At 38.6% G+C, this 20,504-nt stretch overlaps 1 protein-coding gene across 1 annotated transcript in view; it reads left to right on the forward strand.

Annotated features, from left to right (window-relative positions):
* The first annotated feature begins 16,742 nt into the window (after positions 1-16,742).
* The window catches only part of LOC117792010 (lachesin), a 74,889-nt gene continuing 71,127 nt past the window's right edge, over positions 16,743-20,504 (forward strand). The window contains exon 1 of the mRNA XM_034631957.1: positions 16,743-17,337. Within this exon, the coding sequence (XP_034487848.1) occupies positions 17,181-17,337 (157 nt within the window). The 5' untranslated portion in view covers positions 16,743-17,180. The remainder of the gene's footprint in view (positions 17,338-20,504) is intronic.

Here is a 20,504-nt window from a genome sequence, read left to right on the forward strand (position 1 = left end):
TAAAACTATGTTAATTATTTACAAAGTATGCATTTTTTTATTAAACAATTTAATTGATTTTAAAAATCATTGAAAAATTAATGCAATGAAATTGATATTTATATGCAATTTTTTTTTTACGTACCCGTTTTAATGTTCAATTAAAATGCATGTTAAAACGAATTTCACTGAATTATAATTTTGATAGTTAGAGAACATATTTCTTGTGCACTATGCTTAATCAAAAATAATAACGACTATTTAATGTTATTTAAAAAGAGGTAAGCTTATCATTTAGTTTTCATTGTCCATATGTGTGTGTTGATTTATTTAAGCCAAAGAAGGTGTTCAGATAAAGTGCTAAATACTTGCATACAACAGTTTTCCAATTACATTCATCCTTGGGGCTGAAATGTTGTTGAAACCCTTCACTTATTTTCTTAAAATTGAAACAATTTTTGATTAAGAAGTTTAGTTAAAACCTAGCCTGGGGTTGTTTAGTTCCTTTCATGACTGAATAATAACCCGATAAGCTTTTAGAGTTGTGTTGTGGATTGTACACCTTAGTGAGAAACGTGGTCTGATTAAAGTTGGAGCTTCGGGTAACATTTGTACTTACTTTTATTCTACGGCGTAACTGAAAATGCTGTTATCTTAGAGCCTGCATTCAATTTTGTGCTGGTATTAAGTTTTCCAGCTACAGCTTGAAACTTGATAAATAAATTACTTGCCAGACAGGCTCACTGAGAGGAGTAGAGAGTCTGGTTAGATGGACGGCAGCAGCTTTCGCACTTGCACTTTACACTATTCTTAGAATTATTGCAGTCAATTGAAGCTGAACGCATTGCAAAAGACAAGCCCGTGGGGTGACTGTGGAACGGAAGTAAGGATGAGGAGTGGAGGAAAATGCGATTTGTGTTTCATTCTACTTTGTATTGCTTCTTTTTGCAATTGCAGCGTCCAACTGTCGCAGCCCAAGGCAGCCGGACTTCCTTCTTAGCCATCAATTGAGCCGCGTCGCGTGATTTAAGCCCAGGTTGGCACATTGCACATTGCACATTGCACATTGACTGACTTTGACTGAGGGGCAGCAGCTAATACTAAAACTTGTATCCAGGGTGATTTGGACTGTATAGTAGTTGGGTGTTCGTGCAACAGTTTTTTATTGATTTTATGCTGGCGATTGATTTTATGCCATGATTCAGGGCGTTCCGACGCCTGACTAAAATGTGCGAACTGACTTTCAATCAATTTAACGCATAATTCCTGATGGATTTAATCGTAATTGATGATTGATTACAGCTCGAAACTTTTCCCGTTTTCCCCCGAGGAAGCGTGATACGTGTGTGTGTGTGTGTGTGTGTGTATCTGTCTGTGTGTATGTGTTGATATAAATTGCTTGATGCTTGCAGCACAACTGCGTCGCACACTTTATCGGCCATTTAGCCGTAATATTGTGTAATTTATTTTCGCTTAGCTTAATCGAACTTAACTCGCAAATTCTACAGCTACCTGGGGGTGTGGCCAATCCGGCTTAACGCCTCCCAAACAACACCAGCTGGTCCTGGCTTCAATGTTGGCCTTTTCATTATGTCCGCCGCATAAATCAATGTCGAACTGAGAACTGCCAAGCTGCGAGTTGCGAGTTGCGGTATCTGTGTCCGCCAGATGATATGCCTGATGTGCATTCATTTTGGAGCCTGAAAAACGGTCGACATCAAAGCTGCACTCGGTTTTAATTAAATGTATAACATGCCACGCCCCACTGTCCCTCGCCGCCTCTGTGCCTGTCGCCTTTCGTTTATTTGATAGCGCCATTTTCAATTGCTATGCAATTTCTTAATGCTTTCTTTTTTTCCCGCTTAGATGTTGTCTCTCGAATGTAAATAAAATGCACCGTTCTGGCATTTCCTATGAATGAAAAAGCATTTTATGTAACTTACGAGTACGAGTATTTCGGCCTTTGAAACGGACAAACGACATACTATCAGGGATTTTGATTACGCTAACATTAAGCTTACTGAGCTGATCATGCAGTTGTAGCATATATACATAAATTAAATTCTAATATATTTCCAAAAATTTAAAAAAGGTGAACATTTTGTTGAAAGATAAAATTAATAAAATTAATTTTTTTTTATTACCTCCCAGATAATAATTTAATATCCAAGTGTCAATTAAGTTTAATTATTCAATAATACTTGCTTGTTTCCAATTTTCGAATTAATATATTTTTTTAACTTTATAAAAATTTAGAAAAATATTTAAAAAATATAAATATTATTTTTTTTATAATAAGTGTATTGACGTTTCGGTTTTATTAGTTAAAACCTTTTGCCTGTTTGCCATTCGTTTTTCCCGTTTGTATAATTTTAAGCTTTTTGCCGGGACAAGCTTTTGTGCGCATTTTTCTACAGAGTCTGTTGAAATCAATGTAAGTTGCGTTCCCCCTCACCTCCCACTCATGCTCCTTTCATGCCTTTTCCCAGCTACCGTCTGTGATTTTGCAAAGTGCGGCAATGTCCTGCCTGACGCAAAAACGTTTTATTTAAACACATGTACGTAAGTATAAATATGTATGTGCTTATATATGGTGTCAGGTAAACCGTAACGGTTTAAATCTGCTTGTCCAAGTGCCCCTCCCAGTTTGCCCCTCGATGTCCCTTGCCCCTTGCCCCTTGCCCGTTGCCTGTGGCCCGTCGAATTGCTTTGCCTTTCTATTTGACTGTGTCAGGATGCGCAGATCGCTTACATTTGGCATAAAAAGGATTCGCTCGACATAAAAAACAAGCAGCTGGCAACGGTAACAACTACACCAACAACAACAACAACAACAGGAACAACAACAACAAACAGCATGTTAAAATTGTTTTATATACTGCCAGGGCGAGCTGAAATAAAATAAATGCTCTGGCTGACTGTCAGTCTGCCTGGTTGGATTGGAGCTTGGTTGGCTGGATGGTCCGTTAGCTGTTAGCTGGTTGCTCTGTTGACTGGTTGCTCTGCTTTGCTCTGCTGGCTGAATGGAAAACGCAAAAGTGCGCACGCTTCAATGCGTGATATCTTGTCAACTGTCGTCGGGCCAAAAACAGCTTTAAAAAGTGATTTTAACACGCGCACCTGATAATACAAACAAACAGTCAACTCTTGCACCCTTCTACCTCTGACCGACAAGTCAACTCATCCTACTTGCCGTCCATCATAAAGTACATACAGAAAAGCAAAACAATTTCTATGCCGAGATGAAAAGCCGTTGGCAGCTTTTTTCGTGTTTGTACACTCAGATGTGTAGTAACTCATTCATGTTGTTTTACACTGAGGAAATTGATAAACTTAAATCCTACATTTTCAAGTTTTGTATTAGCATTTCGATTTTTAACTTGCAATCTTAGTTTAAATTATGTTTGTTTTAATTATAATTTTTTTTAATGTCAATTAAATGCATTTAAACTAAAATTCAAAATAAAATTATTACAAATAGATTGAACTTATAAATTAAAAATAAAGTAAAACAGAAAAAAAAAAATATTTATTTAACTTCAGATTATATTCCACATTAAGGTAGTATCTAATTGTTAACTTTTTGATTTTAGTGAAATGTGAACTATCTGTAGTAATTTGATAATGAATTTAATTTTCAGTGTATGTGCGCTCGTTTTGCAGACTTGCAATTTTTAACGTTAGGTCAAAACGTTTGAGTTAATGAATTTAGGCTGCTTGTCCTGGCTTTCTTTTAGTTTTTTTAAGCACTTTTTTTGTTGTTTACTGAATGCCGGCAATTGATGTTGATTGAGTTTTCTCTATTGATTAATTGATTGATTGAGTTCAAGTGCACTTGTGTACACTAAGTGTTCGTGAGAGGGTGTGTGTGTGTGTGTGGGTCTGACGTTGCTGTAGGCAAAATGTTAAAAACTAATCAAAATGCAGCGGAGCTTAATTGAAAGGGCTAACAGGTAAATATTGCTGCGGTTAGGCCTCAAAAAGCGAGTTGGCAACGTGCAACCGCTTTTGGCCTGCCTGTGGTAATTCTCGCAATTACGCTAAAAGCAATTTACAAAAAAAGAAGTACGAAAAAAAAGAAAAGGGATAAATGAAAGAAAAAAGAAACGAGCAAGCGGGACACAGAACCAGAACGACTAAGTCATTTTTACACAAAGAGTTGCCGAGCCACAATGCTTATACACACACAGACACAGACAAATATATACACAAATACTTAAGCACGAAAAGGGTATATTTAACCACAAATATTGTCGAAAAATACCAGTCTGACAAACAGTTAAGTCTTTGAAGTAAGTCTTGAAATTTCCTGCCCAAACCGTTTAAGCCAAACAACCCTCTTGCGTTATCCTTAAGGCCAAGAGATTTTTATTGATAACAATATTCTATATAAGGTACAGGGTATGTCGTAGTCGTTCAGTTGTTATGTGAAGTTTCTTTTTTTTTGTGTTGCTGGGTGTTCTACAATCAACTTAAGCGAAGATTACATGAGCGGCTCCGCTAAGCTCTAGAAAAATGTGTGCCAGACTCACAGAACGCAGTGTTGAGGCAGACAAACCACAGCGAGTGGCATGCCCCCTACAGCAGCAGTCGAAGTGCCAACTTCTGCCACGTCGGGGGTACAGGCATTTTGCTATTTGTATTTAAAATAGGATTTACCTGGGGTTTTGTCACTCTGCGCACTTTGCATTTAGCGCGCTTTTAATTTGATTTAATGTGTCTATGCGTGACACGTCAGCGAATATTTCCGGCTCACTCACTCACTCGCCCTCTCTCTCTCTCTCTCTCTTTGTTTGACACTATACAAGTGTTGTCTGAAGCGTTATGTGCCTTGGGTAAATGTGATATGCGTGCTGTGTTCTTCGGGCCATTTGTGTGAATTAAATTTGGAGCCCAAAAGTAGGCAACAGTTTTGTCCCGAGTGATTTGAAGAAGTGAAAGCTTGTGTAAGGACCACAACCAGACAAGACAAGCGTCTAAAACTAAAAGCTCTAAGCTAAAACCAACCAATCTAAATGAATTTACATACATTTTTTGCAGACTGTGTTGTACATTAAATTTGAAAATTTGTGACTCTGCGACTTGTTGTTGTTGTTGCTGCTCCCGCCTCAAAATTGTATGCTAAATATTGTTTTTGGGGGCGCTCGTTGCTTGCTTCTTGTACGAGTAGATACCGCAAACTACGTAAGTTTGCCTGCCACAGAGTCTGGCTGCCAATGGTGCAGATCAAAGCAAGCAACATTGGCGCCAGCGGCAACACTTTGAACTTGCGTCTTGTTTGGGATGTCGTTGCTTTTGGCTTAACCGCAATTAAAGCAGATTTCTTGTTGATGTTGATGTTGTCTTTGGCAAATTTGTGTAAATCAATTGCATGGGTAGTTTAAGCAATTAATTTTGTCGAATTTAAATTCAATTATGTGCAGCACGCAATAAATTCAACACCGAGTTGATCAAAAGTTTGCAACAAATTGTCGATAACTTGCAATTGTTTGCTAGCCTTGTTAGATGGTTTATTGATTTGCAAGCAAATTACGTTTAACTGGGCTGACAGATGCCACAAACAAGTTGGACAGCTCATTAGTGGCAACGTGTTGTCAGAGCTTTAATAAGTAGGCACAATTGTTCTGCACAATTCTCTATATGTGTGCTCGCTTTACTGCATGATTAATATGCTTACAGTTCATATACATAGGAGCGTATGTGTGTGTGTGTGTCTGTGTGTGTTCCTGGCATCTATGTCCGCCTCTGTAGAGACTTAGTCGACCATGTTTAGCGCTGTCTGCCGTCGTATGCAAGTTAATTTATAGACTTATCAACACTTAATCACCGGAAAAATGGAAGCGAGACGCATGTGTGTAAAATGCACAGAGAGTGCGAGTGCTACGAGCAAGTATATCCAGACGTTACTGCCACGCATGTTGATTACTTGCCACAGCCAGAGACAGAGGCTTAATAGTTGTTAGTTAGTTGTGCGTGCTGCTCTTACACTTCTTCCTCTCCCTCTCTCGCCGCCTCTCTCTATCACTTTTGCTTGGCACAACGCATTTGCCGTAATTTATACTTTATAGCCTACCAAGATATGAAAAGTCACACACTCACACACGCAAACTAACACACAGACACTCACAACATATATATGTTCAGATACACACGCATAATATCAGAGGCTATATTTTTTCAGCCGCCGTTCAGCATGTTGACTTTTATGCCATTTGCTGCGGTTTCCAAGCTAGCTGTGGTCAGACATTTGTTGTTGCTGATATTTATGCGAACGTATAAATAACATGGTGACTGTATACGGGTTTATATTATTAGATTTACGGTGATGTGGCTCTATAAACATGCTGCCACATGCCAAAATATTTAAATGTATCTTTGTACCACAAAGAGTTGACTACATAATTTAAGCGACCTTCAATCATACTTGGCAACTTGCTAAGTTCATAACACGCATTTCTCATCAACTGGCCAAGATATATACACAGCCACAAATGCGTACTGATGTCTACCAATTGGCCAGGACAATTGCTGACGATTTGCTGGCCGCATCAATTTCCAAGCTTGTCTCATATACAGATATCTTATACATACATATGTCCTCCGCATCCTTCTCAGTCTCCTTCTGTGGCAATTGCACGCGTGCTCAATCTGTGACATATGAGTACAGTGAGTGAGAGGACAGTATTTGCTGATTCGCTACACACACAAACATATCCAGACGATTCTTTCTATTTGTCAGCCGCCCTTGTCTCTGTTGGCCTAATGATTGCAACATCGTGACGGTAGGGCATTTTGTATACCCTGCACCCAAAGAAATCGACGGGATCCATCTAACAACTATGCTAACAAGGTAACACTGGAAACTTTGTCAGTCACCTACTAGCTTATTCTTAAAACCAAATAATTATTCATAAAATGTTTTATTTAATTTTAAAAATTAAATACTCCTAAAACCGGAACTCAAACCATTCCTTGAACAAAGTAAATCTTGAATTTAAAAAATTAACACAAAAAAAATTACTTATCAAAATAAAGTCATACTTTTAAGCCAAAGTCTTTTTTTAATTGTACAATTTTAATGGCTTACAAAATGTAGGAAAACTTTAACAAATTGAGAAAATAGAATTGTAGTCATTTAGAATTTAATTGAACCAGTGTTTGGTTTTAGGGATTTTAAAACCGATCCACGAATTAAATTTACCCAGTAGTTTTCAAAGGGTTTGCAGCCTGGATTTAAGACCATCCTCTTTTTTTCTTTGGTATTCTCTTTTGTATCCTTTTCAGTAAAAATGCAGAGTATATTCTAGCCAAGTTAGCTTTTGTCATTACTTTCCGTCTCATCATTTTGGGTTTTGCGCAATATTCTTTGTGTATTGCATTTGGCCTGGTCCTTATTGTTGGCCGTTTGGCAAACATGTGCGTTACTCGTTTGTATACGATGGCAGCCTGATGAAGTATTGTTTATGAATCATAAACTGATTTGCTTATTCGTAAAGGCGCGTCTGCCACTTGCCAATTCCGTTGACGTGTTTTGCATGCAAGTCGCACAGTTTTGGTTATTGAATTTCTTTCTCTTTTTTTTTTTTGTTCATATTTGAGTTGTTGTTGGCGCTATATTGAACACGCAACATTTTGACGCCACTAATTTGAGTGCTAATTGCTTTAAGCCAAAATCACCCGCACATTGTAAAGAGCCAACCCTCACTTCACACCAAACAGTCAACGAATAGTAAAAGTAGTTGTAGTAGCCTCTCTCCCTCTCTGCTTTCAAAAAGGTCATTAAAAATTGATTTATTTTTAATTATCAGTGACGTGCCGCAAAACAATAAATATACGTGAAAATTTATTGCAACGTCAACGGGCGACAACCCTAAAGAGACCCCGACAAAAATGTTCTCGCGTGCGTGGAAGCCCCTATATGATGCTATGGCACCTACTCTATTCTCGCATGTTATAGAAAATATTTAGAATACAACCACACATATAGAAAGAGAGTCCGAGAAAAGAGTGAGACAGAGAGAGAGAGAGAGAAACACACATACAAATAAACGGCGTATTTAACAAGCACATTGCAAATTTTAATGGGCCTATAAACTTAATTTTGGACGACTGTTGTTAGTTGCACTGTGTGTGTTGTTGCAGCTGTCGCTTGCAACCAACAGTGCCACGAAAATACATTCAAAATTATATTATCATTGCTGTTGTCGCGCTTGTTGCCTATTGCCTATTGCCTGTTGCCTGTTGCCATTGTCTGTTGACCAACACATTTTACTAATTTATTAACTAAACCAAACAATGGTAACGTCAACACGCAAATATTTGACTAGACCTCCCCTCGACACACAGTTCCCCCTCGCAGTATATGAATCACCCGCAGATATCAATGTGTGTGTTCCTTTAAATATATATTCCTAATTTTGTGGAAGTAAGCGCTAAAAATATGAACTTAACTAATATTTTAAACTGGGTAAAAATATGAACTTTACAACAATCGTTTTTCGGAAGAAATCTAATTTCATATGTAAATTTAAGTTTATTGCAATATTTGTGGTACATGAATTACTTTAGCTTTTGTGTTAAAATTTGAGTGTAAATGAATATGAACATTTTCCCGCAATTTGATGGACTTTACAATTTTAACATCGACCACACACACACACATACACAATATTTCTTTTTGCGGCTTGACGCATTTAATGAATTTTTCATGTAGTCGTCAGTTGGTTCCGTTGTGTTTCGCTACGATTTTAAATAATTTACCGCTCAACTTTGCTTACCGCATTGCCATTCAAATCAATTTTTGATTTGTCAGTTTTTCAAATGGAAAGCGTCGCATTTGATGAGGAGCCAGGATGCAAAGGATAAAAAATAATAGTTGAAAATTGTTGTTTGTTGCATTTAAATGTAGCTTTTTCAACCCTTTCATACCAGTAAATACAGACATGGATGGAGAGTTGCTCCATCCATTGCCGCGATCAAACATGTGGAATAATAATTTATTTAAAGCTATTTTTTTTCGCAGCTTGTGGCTGAATGGCGTCGTAATTGATACGCTAAACTGCATAACGCTGATTATTACATTTACATGAAAATGCATAAATGAATAGCATCCTGGAAATATGTTTTAAAATATAAATGTGTTGATTTACCAAAGCTTGTATTCAGAACTATTGCATTTCAAAAGGTCGCATTCATTTCAAAACCTACTACACCTGTCGTGGCATGTTGCAACAGATTTACGAATGCTCGCACATATTTGTTGCGAAATTAATTATTAACAATGTGAGCTAATTTTTGATTTTGTTTTATTCTATGACATTTTATTATTATATTATTTACTTAATTTATGGTTTTTGGCATGGATAAATTTAAGCGTAGCTTAATGTGTTTAAAATCTTTGAAATGTAATTTAAAATTTTGTAATTTATGAATTGTGTGCACATAAAATGCAAAAATGCCAAATGCCAAGTGCCGCTTGCAAAAATGACAAAAAAAAGGTAATTAGAATTCATGACACGTGCTATGAAATATCACACATACCCAGTGTGGTGTGTGCGAGTGCGAGTGCGAGGAAAAGGCAAAGTCACAGCTAGCTAAATGTGTGCCAACTTGATTTACGATTTTCAGATACACACACATACAAACCGACACACACACACACACACATACACAAGCACATACATAAATACATAAGGCAAAGAAGCAAAGGAGCTGTGCCAAGTAATTTATGACAATGCGCTAGCCGCAAAAACTCCAAGCTGCAATCAAAGCCAAATGGCTAAGGCCAAGCTAGAAATCCCATATAAATGTCAAGAATCTAACGATGGATGCTTCAAGCAGCAGCGGCAGTTGCATTAGTTCTTCCTGCTACTCTCAAGACGCAGCAGTTGCATTAGTAATCCTGCCTCTGTTGCTGCCTCTTGCCTCTGTTGCTGCCATCTAAACAAGCCGCAACTCCAATGAGGCAGCCAGGAAAAAGTAAAAAGTGTCACACTGTTGTTGTTATTCATGTTGTTGTAGTTGTTGTGGTGAAAATTTATGCAGCTTTTGCATGTGATATGTGTGTGTAGGTAGTGCTGGGTGTTTGTGTGTGTGTGTGTGTGTGTGTAGGTTGTGCCATGGCTTTTAATGGCGTGAAGTCAGCGGCGCGTAAAACAGTCATGAAGCATCTTAATAAATTACTTTGGGGATTTTGGTGCACAATTTTTAATATTGCTGCAAACTGAACACGGGCAACGGAAAAGGCAATGACAATGTTCTTGTTCTAGCTGTTGCTGTTGTTGTTGTTGTTGTTTCAGCCGCGTTGCGCCAGACGACGTCATTGCTGATGTAAAGTCACACACAGACACAACAAAGTATGCATATAGCATGTAAATAGACAGAAGGACAGAGAGAGTATGTGTGTGAGAGAGAGAGAAAGAGAGAGAGAGAGAGAAGACAGTTCGAGAGTGCACGACAGTTGCTTGACATTTCGAATTTAATGAAATTTATGCAATTTTTCTTATTTGCCAAATGCACTTTGGTCGCGTCGACGTCGACGTCGACGTCGGCGTCGGCGTCGTCAACGTTGACAATGCGGCAATGTGCAAAGCAATGCATCAAACGGGTGTCAAGTTGTTGTTGTTGCGTGTTGTTGTTGCCTGTTGCAGCGGGTGGGTTGTTTGGCTTAAATATAGACAAGCATGACAGTTATATATGACAAATGCAACATTCAATGCATTCAACTCCTCGAGCAGCTTTCAGATAATCAGCAACTGCTATTTGAATATCAGTGATCGGGTTGTTACTCAGAATAAAAGTGTTTGACAAAGTTGACTTGCATTTTTAAATGGCTAGAACAATTTAGACGTACATAATTAGCATAAATGCTTTTCCCACCCCAAAATGTCGATAGATATCGCTCTCGCATAGTTCTCCATTAGTTCCCATGAACTTGGTACGAGTATTTGAGATATATCACATTTATTGGTTTATAAAGTGTTTGAAAATAAAAGTTTTGAAATAAAAGTTCATTTATAACTTAAAAAAAACATAAGCAATTTAATTACTCTAAAAAATCAATTTTATAGTCAATTATTAATTAAAAGACTATTCATTTATGTATTTATGAAGTTTTGTTCCATAAATCTATTTTCTTTTATTGAAAAATACAAATGTATGTTCCAATCACTAGATATTTTGAATATAAATGTTTATGAAAACAACCGTTCGAAATGTTGGTGTTTTCGAACATATTTTTCTGTATCTTAAATCAATTTTAAAGATATTTTAACTCAATTGAATAAATATTTAATTTTGTCAAATCTCTGAGAATTCTTTTTGACATGGCTTTTTGAAAGCAATGGCTTCTTTTTTCCAGAAACACCAACAATTGCTTTTGGACTGCTTTAGCGCTGTTACAGAATCGTAGAACACACCTCTATAGTTATTTGTTGCGCCACCTAGCGTGCATAGCTTGCAAAGTGTATTTGAAAATTTTTATTTTTTGGGTAATCGCAGCATTACAAACGGAGTATCTCATAGTCGAGAACGCTTGTGAACAAAGCTTTAACTTCTGTTAACAAACTTCTATTTTAACATACATATAATTGTATATAGATGGAAGTTTGACATAAAATATTACATAACATATTCACAATTTTTTTGGTACTTTTATCTCATTTTTTCAGACGTGCGAATAGGTTTATTAAATAAGTTTGTGTGAGAGTTGAGAGTTTGTTTGAAAACGGAAACTTTTGCGACTGTCTGACAGGCGAAAACAAAAAAGTTTCTCAGTTGCTGGAAATTTAAAGTGAGGTACAAATTAACTGTAGCACATAATTGGAGGCTGGCAAAGGTGTGCAAGGATCTGAGAACTTGTTGCTTAAGCCAAGGTCTAAGTTGGTCTAAAAGGTGGCTGGGTCGTGCCTAATGATGATTATTTCTAGTCCATTCCCATTTAACGTTACTCTTTGTTGCTGTTGCGAGGGAGAGAATGAGAGCGGATGAGTGTGGCAGAGAGCAAAGAGAGCAAAAGAGAGTGTGGGGTGAACATTACATTTTCATTGTTGGCCAGCCAAGCGAAATGGCTTTGGCTTTGGCTTCAGCTTTGGCTTTGGCTATGGTTCTGGCTGTTGGATTGTTGTGTTTCTTTTCCTTTTTCTTTGGCTTATGCTTTCAACGGATTTTGGTCAGGCTGTCGCACAGGGAAAATGGTACGAAATGTCGCCGTGGTGTCATTTGGAATCGACACACAAAAAAATTGCAGCTTCCTTCAGGGCAAGGACAGCGAAAAACGAGATCGAGAAGAAGAACGACAAGGATAACAGGCAAGAGGACAACGGCAGTGGCTAATGTGCTCGTTGCTGCTAAAGAGTCGCCAGCCAAGTTAATGAAACCAATAAATTAATTTTAATGATTGCACACAGATACTCGGACACTCACACAGATACAGCAGATACAGGAGATAGAGATGGTGAATCCCTATCCGGGTTAAACAGAAGCGTGCAGTTTGCGCTGCGTCACCGTTTATGCCCCCTTCGGTTTTAGGGGCGTGGCACTTGCCATAAGTAATTGACAAAATCTTAATTAGTGCTTGGCATGTCCATTGAATAGCTACCGTTGGTTCTTGAGTTTAATTAGCAACTGCTGTTTGAGTTTAATCAAATTAAAAACGATGAAAGCTCATGTCGCATTTAAGCAAAAATGCATAGTGCACATTTAAGGGCAATCGGTTCAATTAAATTAAATTCAATTTTGATTAACTAATATGCATGACAATTAACTTTTCAACATTGTAAGTGTGTGTGTGGGGGTGTGTGTGGGTGTGTGTAAATAGAGTGTCAGTTTCAACTTAATCAATTCAACTCAAACCCAATGCTTGCCAGTGTGTGTGTGTGTGTGTGTGAGCATAGAAAACAAACTGCAAGCAATTGACGCTTAGGAATTTTCCACTTGCACTTGCCAACTGCCACTTGAAGCTATAAACTGTGAAGAGCACTTCCGGCTGCAGTTGCAGCTGCAGCTGCCGCATCAGCATCAGCATCGGCTTTGGATGAGGCAGCTGCCCCATTGAGTGTCCTTGAAATTGACTACAGCTGCCAGTGCAGCCAAAGCTGTCTATACATAGTGTATACATATATATTTTGTATATAGGTGTATGCTTCTAATGTTTATCCACTCAGCCGGCTGGCTAGAAAAATGTGCTAGAAATTCAGAGCAACCATTTTGTAGACATTTATCGGACTGGTCGAGGTCAATTCAATGGCAGAGAATTTAATTAGTAGATAGTCGAAAAGCAGCAGTTGAGAATTTGCACATTTAATAATTAAATAAATGTACAGGGCAAAGTTTTGCTTTGAGTGTGCTTGAAGGGAGCAAGGGAGCAAGTCCTGTTATTGGGCTCCTTCCGGCTTAAGTCCACTATTGTCAAAGTGTCAAAGTAATCCATCCTTGTGCAAAGGGTTTAAATTAAATTAATTGGCGAACACTTGTAAAGTATATTAAAATTGCCCAACTGACTGACTGACTGACTGGGTGACTGTCTAACTGACTAACTGACTAACTGACTAACTGACTGACTGTGCTCGTTGTTGTCCTTGTTGCCATTGACATCGTTAAAGAGATTACAAAGGGTCAAAGAGATAGCAGCGATTTCTCATAATTGCCTGTTGCCTGCGGCCAGCCAAAAATTCTTTTCATTGATGTTTTTGTCTGTCCTTTTTATTACCCGCCCACACACACGCACACACACACACATACCCACGGAGAGAAGAGAAGTACCGCTGACATTTGGTTGTCAAACTAATTAAATTTTGCTGGCCAAATTGGCGCCTCAAATTGGTAATTACCCGGTCCGAAGTGCAACTCAAACACGTAAAAGAAAACGAGCCAGCGTCGCGTGGACCAGTTGACTGCTTTGCCCTCTCTACCCGTCCTGGCCATATAAACTGGTGATGCACATTGTGCAATTAGCCAACAGTCGCACTGACAATCAAGCAAACGGCAAGTGGCAAGCGGCAAGTGGCAAGTGGCAAGTGGCAAGCGGCAAATGGCAAATGGCGCCAACGCGGCCGACGACGCGTATGTCCTTTGTGAGCACATTCTCTAGCTGCAGGAATGGGATATAAGGGAGCTGGGAGGAGGGAGGAGAGAGGAGCGACTGACTGCAGTTGAGTTGCCTAATTACTTGTAAGTTGGCGAATTTGTGGCAAGGCGTTTGTAGTGTTTCAACCAAATTCAATTTGTGCCCACACTGCGGTCAATTTGAAGCAAGCGACGCCCACGTCACGCCGGATGCTGACATCGCGTACATGCACATCCGTATCCGTATCCGGATCCGCATTCGTATCCGTTTTCCTGTAGTGACAACGATAACGACGCCTTCTTGATTGCCAGCACTTTGTCTGCCTGCAAAATTAGACTTAACTAAGCCAATTTTTTTTTTTTCTTTTTTTTTTTGTCGACTCTGGCGAAATTTGAATAGCCCGAGGGTCGTACACCCAAACACACACACACCGACTCACAGTGGCATATTGGGGTATGCTTTTTTGTTTTTTTTTTGGTTTCCACAATTTTTTCTTCCCTTCAGTTGCTGCTGCTGCTGTTGTTGTTGTTGTTGTTTGGCTGCTTTGTCCAATTAGTAACAGTTTGGGTTACGATTTCATTTCTTTTATTGTGCTCGTTATCCTTTTTATTCTTGCCTCTGTCTCTGTCTCTGCCACTGGCGCTGCCTCTGCTGGCAGCGAGCAAATTTGATATCCTTGTTATGGCAAATTGCCGCATGTACTGGATACAATTATTTTGCTGCCATTGCGTGAGGCATAACCCTCTCCGTTTTCAAATCGAATCGTATTTATATATACATGAATAGATATATAATTCTTTATGTATTTATGTTGCTATCGAAGATGTCAGTGCACTCGATGCCTTGCTCCTTGCCTCCTTCCTTGTTCATTGTCCTGGCGCTCAATATTGTCGCCCCTCCGATTATTTATGATGCTCGCTTGCAGCGCCTTGCCGTGCCGTACCGCATTCCCGACGGGCCTGTGGCCAAGTTTTAGTAGTCATCGTTTGCCCAGTAATAAATTTATGCTTTTTTATTTCCTCCTGTCATAATTTTACCCTCAAATACACACACACGACACGCACACACAAGCTTATAAAGTGCTTGGGCATTTTTCTTTGCTTCATGTACTTTTCCCTTCTCCTTTAGCCTGTCTAAAAATTTTTCCAATTGATAAATTATTTTATGGCAAATACACAAATTTTCTCATACGCATTTCTTGCATGTGTGTGTGTGTGTGTGAGTGTGTGTGGTTTTTGTTGTTGTGGTTTGCTTTTCGATTTTCACTTTGGGTTGCCTGTCAGCCGGGCAGGAATTGGCTACCCATCCAAAACGTCCTTTGCTTATTTCCTTGTGCATAAAAACCCCAGTACGACTTATACGGAGTATGTACATAAGTAATATCCCTGTGTGCTCTTGCGTATTTCCGGCTATATCCTTTAGGCCTTGCCTTTAGACGTAGCCGTCGTTGCTTGTCATTGGCACGGACTTCATCTAACCATCAGCTCCAGGATCCACACTCGACTCCCACTCGACTCCCACTCGCCTAACAGCTCAAACACATAAAATCAATCATATTTGCTTCGTTTTTTCTTCCTCTTTCTTCATCATTTTTTTATTTACTTTTTTTTTATGCGCCTCCTTAAGTTCCCTTTATCTTTTTTGTTTACTTGCGCTTCAATTTGTTGCTTCTCCTTCTTCCGGAGGGCTTACTTTGTCTTCCAGCAGCAAAAATGATGTGCTGTGAATTATTATAGGGTATTTAGCAGTGACTGTTGCTGTTACTGGTCATTTTGTGCACCATTACGCAAGCGTATAACAAATTTGAATCAATTTGTAAAACATTTAAGTTTTTCTCCTCAAAATATGCAACATTAATTTTAATAGAATTGTTTATGGGTCGCATATGGGAGGGCGGGTCGAACTGTGGATCAGGGGAAGACGTAAATGATGCGCAGTTTGTGTTTTTTTTTCTGTTTTGCTGCTGTCTGTTCTATTTTGTGTGTCATGCATGCACAACTGCCATGTCATATTAAGCATAGAGGTTGCTGAAAAAATGCAGAGCAGAAAAAATGGAGTAAAAAAATGTTGTAATAAAACCAAAGCGAAAGGCAGCGCCAAATCAAAGCCAACAATATTTTTCAGGATTATTTCAGTTGGCTTGCCGTTGAGTGCACATAAAAAGAGACAGTAGTAGTGCAGCAGTGAGTAAGCGAGAGTGGGAGAGAGGGAGAGAGAGGGAGCGAGGGAGAGCGCTCTGGTGACACACAAAAAAACAAAAATTGCTCTACGCTCCAAAATTTCTGTTAATTTGGCAGCGTGCTCTCTGTTTTTGCCAGAATTCGGCCTCGCATCGTTTAGATTTTTTACGCTTTACTTGAGTTTTATTTTGGTGCGGCAATTTTTTGCCAAAAAAATGTAGTCCTCCTCTCGGTTTATGGGTTTCCTTCCTGCTCCCCTCAGCCCAATGGCTGTGTGCAGATATGCAAAACGCAGCGTGCACATAAATTTTAGTGTTTGGTCTACGCTTATTTGCATAGGAATTATGTATTTGGGGACGATGGCTTAGCAGCATTACACAACAAACAAATACACACAAACACACACACACACACACACGTTTATATATATATAATAAATACAGGATAGGGGACTATGTGGTTTTGCAGAAAACTAACGCATATCGTTTTTACTTCTATTTTGCAGCTATAAATTTGCAAGGCCCCAGGAAAATGCATTGCAGCAGAACAAGCAATTAAAACAGAGACCGAGGTCCTGCCCAAGTCCTGCCTGAGTGGCGAGTTTCGTGTACCGAGTCGAAATCGGAGTCGGAGTCGGCGTCCTGCATCGTCGGTAGGTTGGGCTGCTCCCGCTGTGCTAAAAACCTATTTTGAATAATTAAAATTCCGTAAGTGCTGCAGAAACTTTAGCAACAAACTGCGGCAAGGCAACAAGGTGTGCACAATGAAATAATTAATTCAATGCACCTGAATACGCTAGCTTACATATAGAGCTTCTTCAAACCCAATTGAGAGCAACAGGCGTAGCCAAATACAACAACAAAAGCAACAACAAAGATAACAATAACAACAACAATTAAACCAAATACCAAAACTAACGAACCAATCAAGTGGAACAGACCAAAGGCAGCAGCAAAATGGCGGAAGAGAGGCCAATGTCAACAATTAGCCAATACAAGGATAATCGAAGACACATCCGGAAGCGGACACAGCCACCTGAGAGCGCTGTCCTGCCGCGAACATTGTCCATTGTCATCGCATTGATGTTGCTATCACAGCAGCACTGGGAGAGCGGTAAGTTGTTGGCCAGCTTGAATTGAAATACAATCGCGTGCTCTGATCTCAGGAGCAGGACGGCGAGCATCATGCTCCAAGTTAATCAGCAATTCCAAGTGAGCGGGTTAGAGAGAGACAGAGAGAGGGAAAGAGAGAGAGGAGTAACCAGTAACCGCTAAGCCAAGCCATTCAATTGACAAGTCCGCAAATTGTGCATGGCAGAGCAATATCCTTGCCTTGTCCTTGCCGTTGTCCTGGCCATTGAATTAATCTCATTCTTGTAGATAAATATTTCAAAAGCGAAACTTAAGCAATTAATTTCGCTAATTGCTTTTCTTCGTTTCGTTTCGTTTCGTTTTTGTTTCAAGAATTCCCCCTTTTTCGTCGTCCTTTGGCTGTGAATGACCACGGAGTTTTGCATTTAAATGCATTGCCAGTTGCTGCTGCTGCTGCTGCTGCAATTTCAAGGACTCAACTTTGCTGCCGCACAAAACTCAATCTGACATTTATGCGAATGTCCACGGAATCAAATAAGAGTAATGACATTGCCAGCGAATAAACCGAACTGAACTGAACTGAACTGAAAGGAATGGGGCAACATCCTGGGAGCAGGACATCTTCCCCACAGTTTACCACAGTCAGTGCAATGTCCTTTGGCTACTCAAACATTCCAGTGGCTATTAGTATTCATATCTTGACTGAACTAAACTGAAAGCTTAAACTTCTTCTGCCTTTCGCCTTTCTCCTTTCGCCTTTCGCCTTCTGCCATCTGCCTTCCGCATGATGTCTGCTGCCTCTCACTTGGTTTTCACTGAGTTTGGGTTCAGGTTCGGGTTCGGGTTCGGGCTTTTAAGACCCTCTCCCTCGGCATTAGCATGCATTTTCATTTCGTGCTACAATTGCTGAAAAAGATGCAATTAATTTTTAGAGCAAGGGCCACTGCGAATGGAATATTCGAGTCCTCATACCCTTCCTGAGGGCATTTGAATTTTTTTAAGAGTTGAAAGAATTCCAAAAAAAATCTAGTGACGAAAGTCTAGATGTCCAAAGATTTTTGATATTCAATTTTGTGACGAACGATATTAAATTTAATATATAAATTATATAGAACTTATTACTGCGGACGGCAGTTTGCGCTAGTGACGAAAGCAGCACGAAGGAGACTAGCAGTATATAATGAACATTTGCTACGACTGTCCGATCAGATCGAGATATACCGATCGAAAGGTTTAGGCCTAGCTTACAAAATGGCGTACTAAAACTTTTGGTAACTCACATGGTTCATGAGATAAGGGGGTGTAAGTGGGAGGGGAAAACTTTAAAGGTAAAATTTTTTATTTTTTAAAAATTTGCGTCGATTGATACCTCGATTACCCAAATCTGATAGCTGGTTCAAAAGATAAATAAATTTGAAAATTTTAGTGCACTTCTCAAAATGAAATGAAAAGTCGGTTTGTTTGTCTGTTTGTCTGTTTGTCTGTTTGTCTGTTTGTCTGTTTGTCTGTTTGTCTGTTTGTCTGTTTGTCTGTTTGTCTGTATGTATCAAAGCGCTAAAACAGCTTAGATGTAATGATGGGGATTCATTCCTTTTCGAAAATCTTTTTGAAAAAACCGCTAGTTTAGCGGGATAACAACCTCAACAGTTTACAAACCATACGAGTAGAAGCTACAGATATGTTTTATATATCACTGGAATGGTGTGTTTGAGGGCTTTTAGACGTATCTTTAAAGTACTCAGGTAACATTTTACAGGTGAAATAAAATTTTTAGCTTACATTTTGGCGATCTCTGACAAAACGGCTCTAACGATTTTTATTAAATTTGAGTATGTTGTAGAACGTTTTTTGATATAGGACAGATTGGGTCAAAATTAGGTTTTAGTATGAAAAACTTTTTTGTTTAGTGAGATATTTTAAACAAATTGATAGTATATGCATTTAGGTTAGTTTTAAAAATCGTGACCGAAGTTAGTTTTTATCGGATCCCTATATCATATAGCTGTCATAGAACCAATCGGGCGAAAATCAAGTTCTACTATGAAAAACTTTTTTGTTTTATGAGAAATCTTAACCAAACTAATACAATGTGCATTTAACTTGGTTTTATATATTCTGACCAAAGTTGGTTCTATTCGAACCACTATATCATATAGCTGTCATAGGACCGATCGGGCGAAATCCAAGTCTTAGTATGAAAAACTTTTTTTGTCATAGTAAGTACGAAGTCACCGACAGTTGAGTATGCTCGACTGTAGCAACGCGAGCATTTTTTTTTTTAAATATGAAATGCGTTCAACAACTAAATTTATATATTTTACTATCTGCCTGCATTAATGATAAAGTTACAATGTCAAAGCAAAAGCAATTGCAAAAATTTCTGATATCCCAAAAAAAAAAACCTCTACACGAGGTAAAAGTCTAGTGACGAAAGCAATTTCTAGACCCAAAATTTCCGATATCCAATTTTGTGACGAGCAAAATTCATTTTAATCTAAAAATTTTAAATAAAAATATAAATTATTAAAAAAAAAGCGAAAATTGGCATTCGGCACTGCGCAAAAAGTAATTTTTATGTAGCACAGTGCACAATGCCAATTTTCGTTTTTTATACACGTTACTTAAAAAATAAGTAAAAGGGTATATTGTGTTCGTTGGAATGTATGTAACAGGGAGAAGGAGGCATCTCCGACCCTATAAAGTATATATATTCTTGATCAGCACAAACAGCCGAGTCGATATAGCCATGTCCATCTGTCTATCTGTATGAACAAAAGGATCTCAGAGAATATAAGAGATAGAGCAACCAAACTTGCCACACAAAATCTATATACCCCACGAAGATCAAGTTTGTTTCAAATGTAAGCCACGCCGCCCAACGCCCCCGCAAATCGCGAAAAACCACCACACCTACAGTTTTTAAGTTAATACAGTAAATAACGTTATCCATTAATATTATGTATAATTTCACTTAACCGCAGCAACATCGGACAAATAGAACGGGAGTATTAGCTAACCAAAGTTATTAATATAGTAATTATTTCAATACAATCACCTAAAAGTATGCAGTAGTCTTATTCAGTAGTAATTTCTTTAAAGTACTTTTATATATATTGAAGTAAGTAACGGTCCTATGGTCGGGATCTCAACTATATTCTTTCCCACTTGTTTTTATTTTTAATCATTTAT

This window comes from Drosophila innubila (assembly GCF_004354385.1).
Source record: "Drosophila innubila isolate TH190305 chromosome 3R unlocalized genomic scaffold, UK_Dinn_1.0 2_E_3R, whole genome shotgun sequence".
Classification (NCBI taxonomy): Eukaryota; Metazoa; Arthropoda; class Insecta; order Diptera; family Drosophilidae; genus Drosophila; species Drosophila innubila.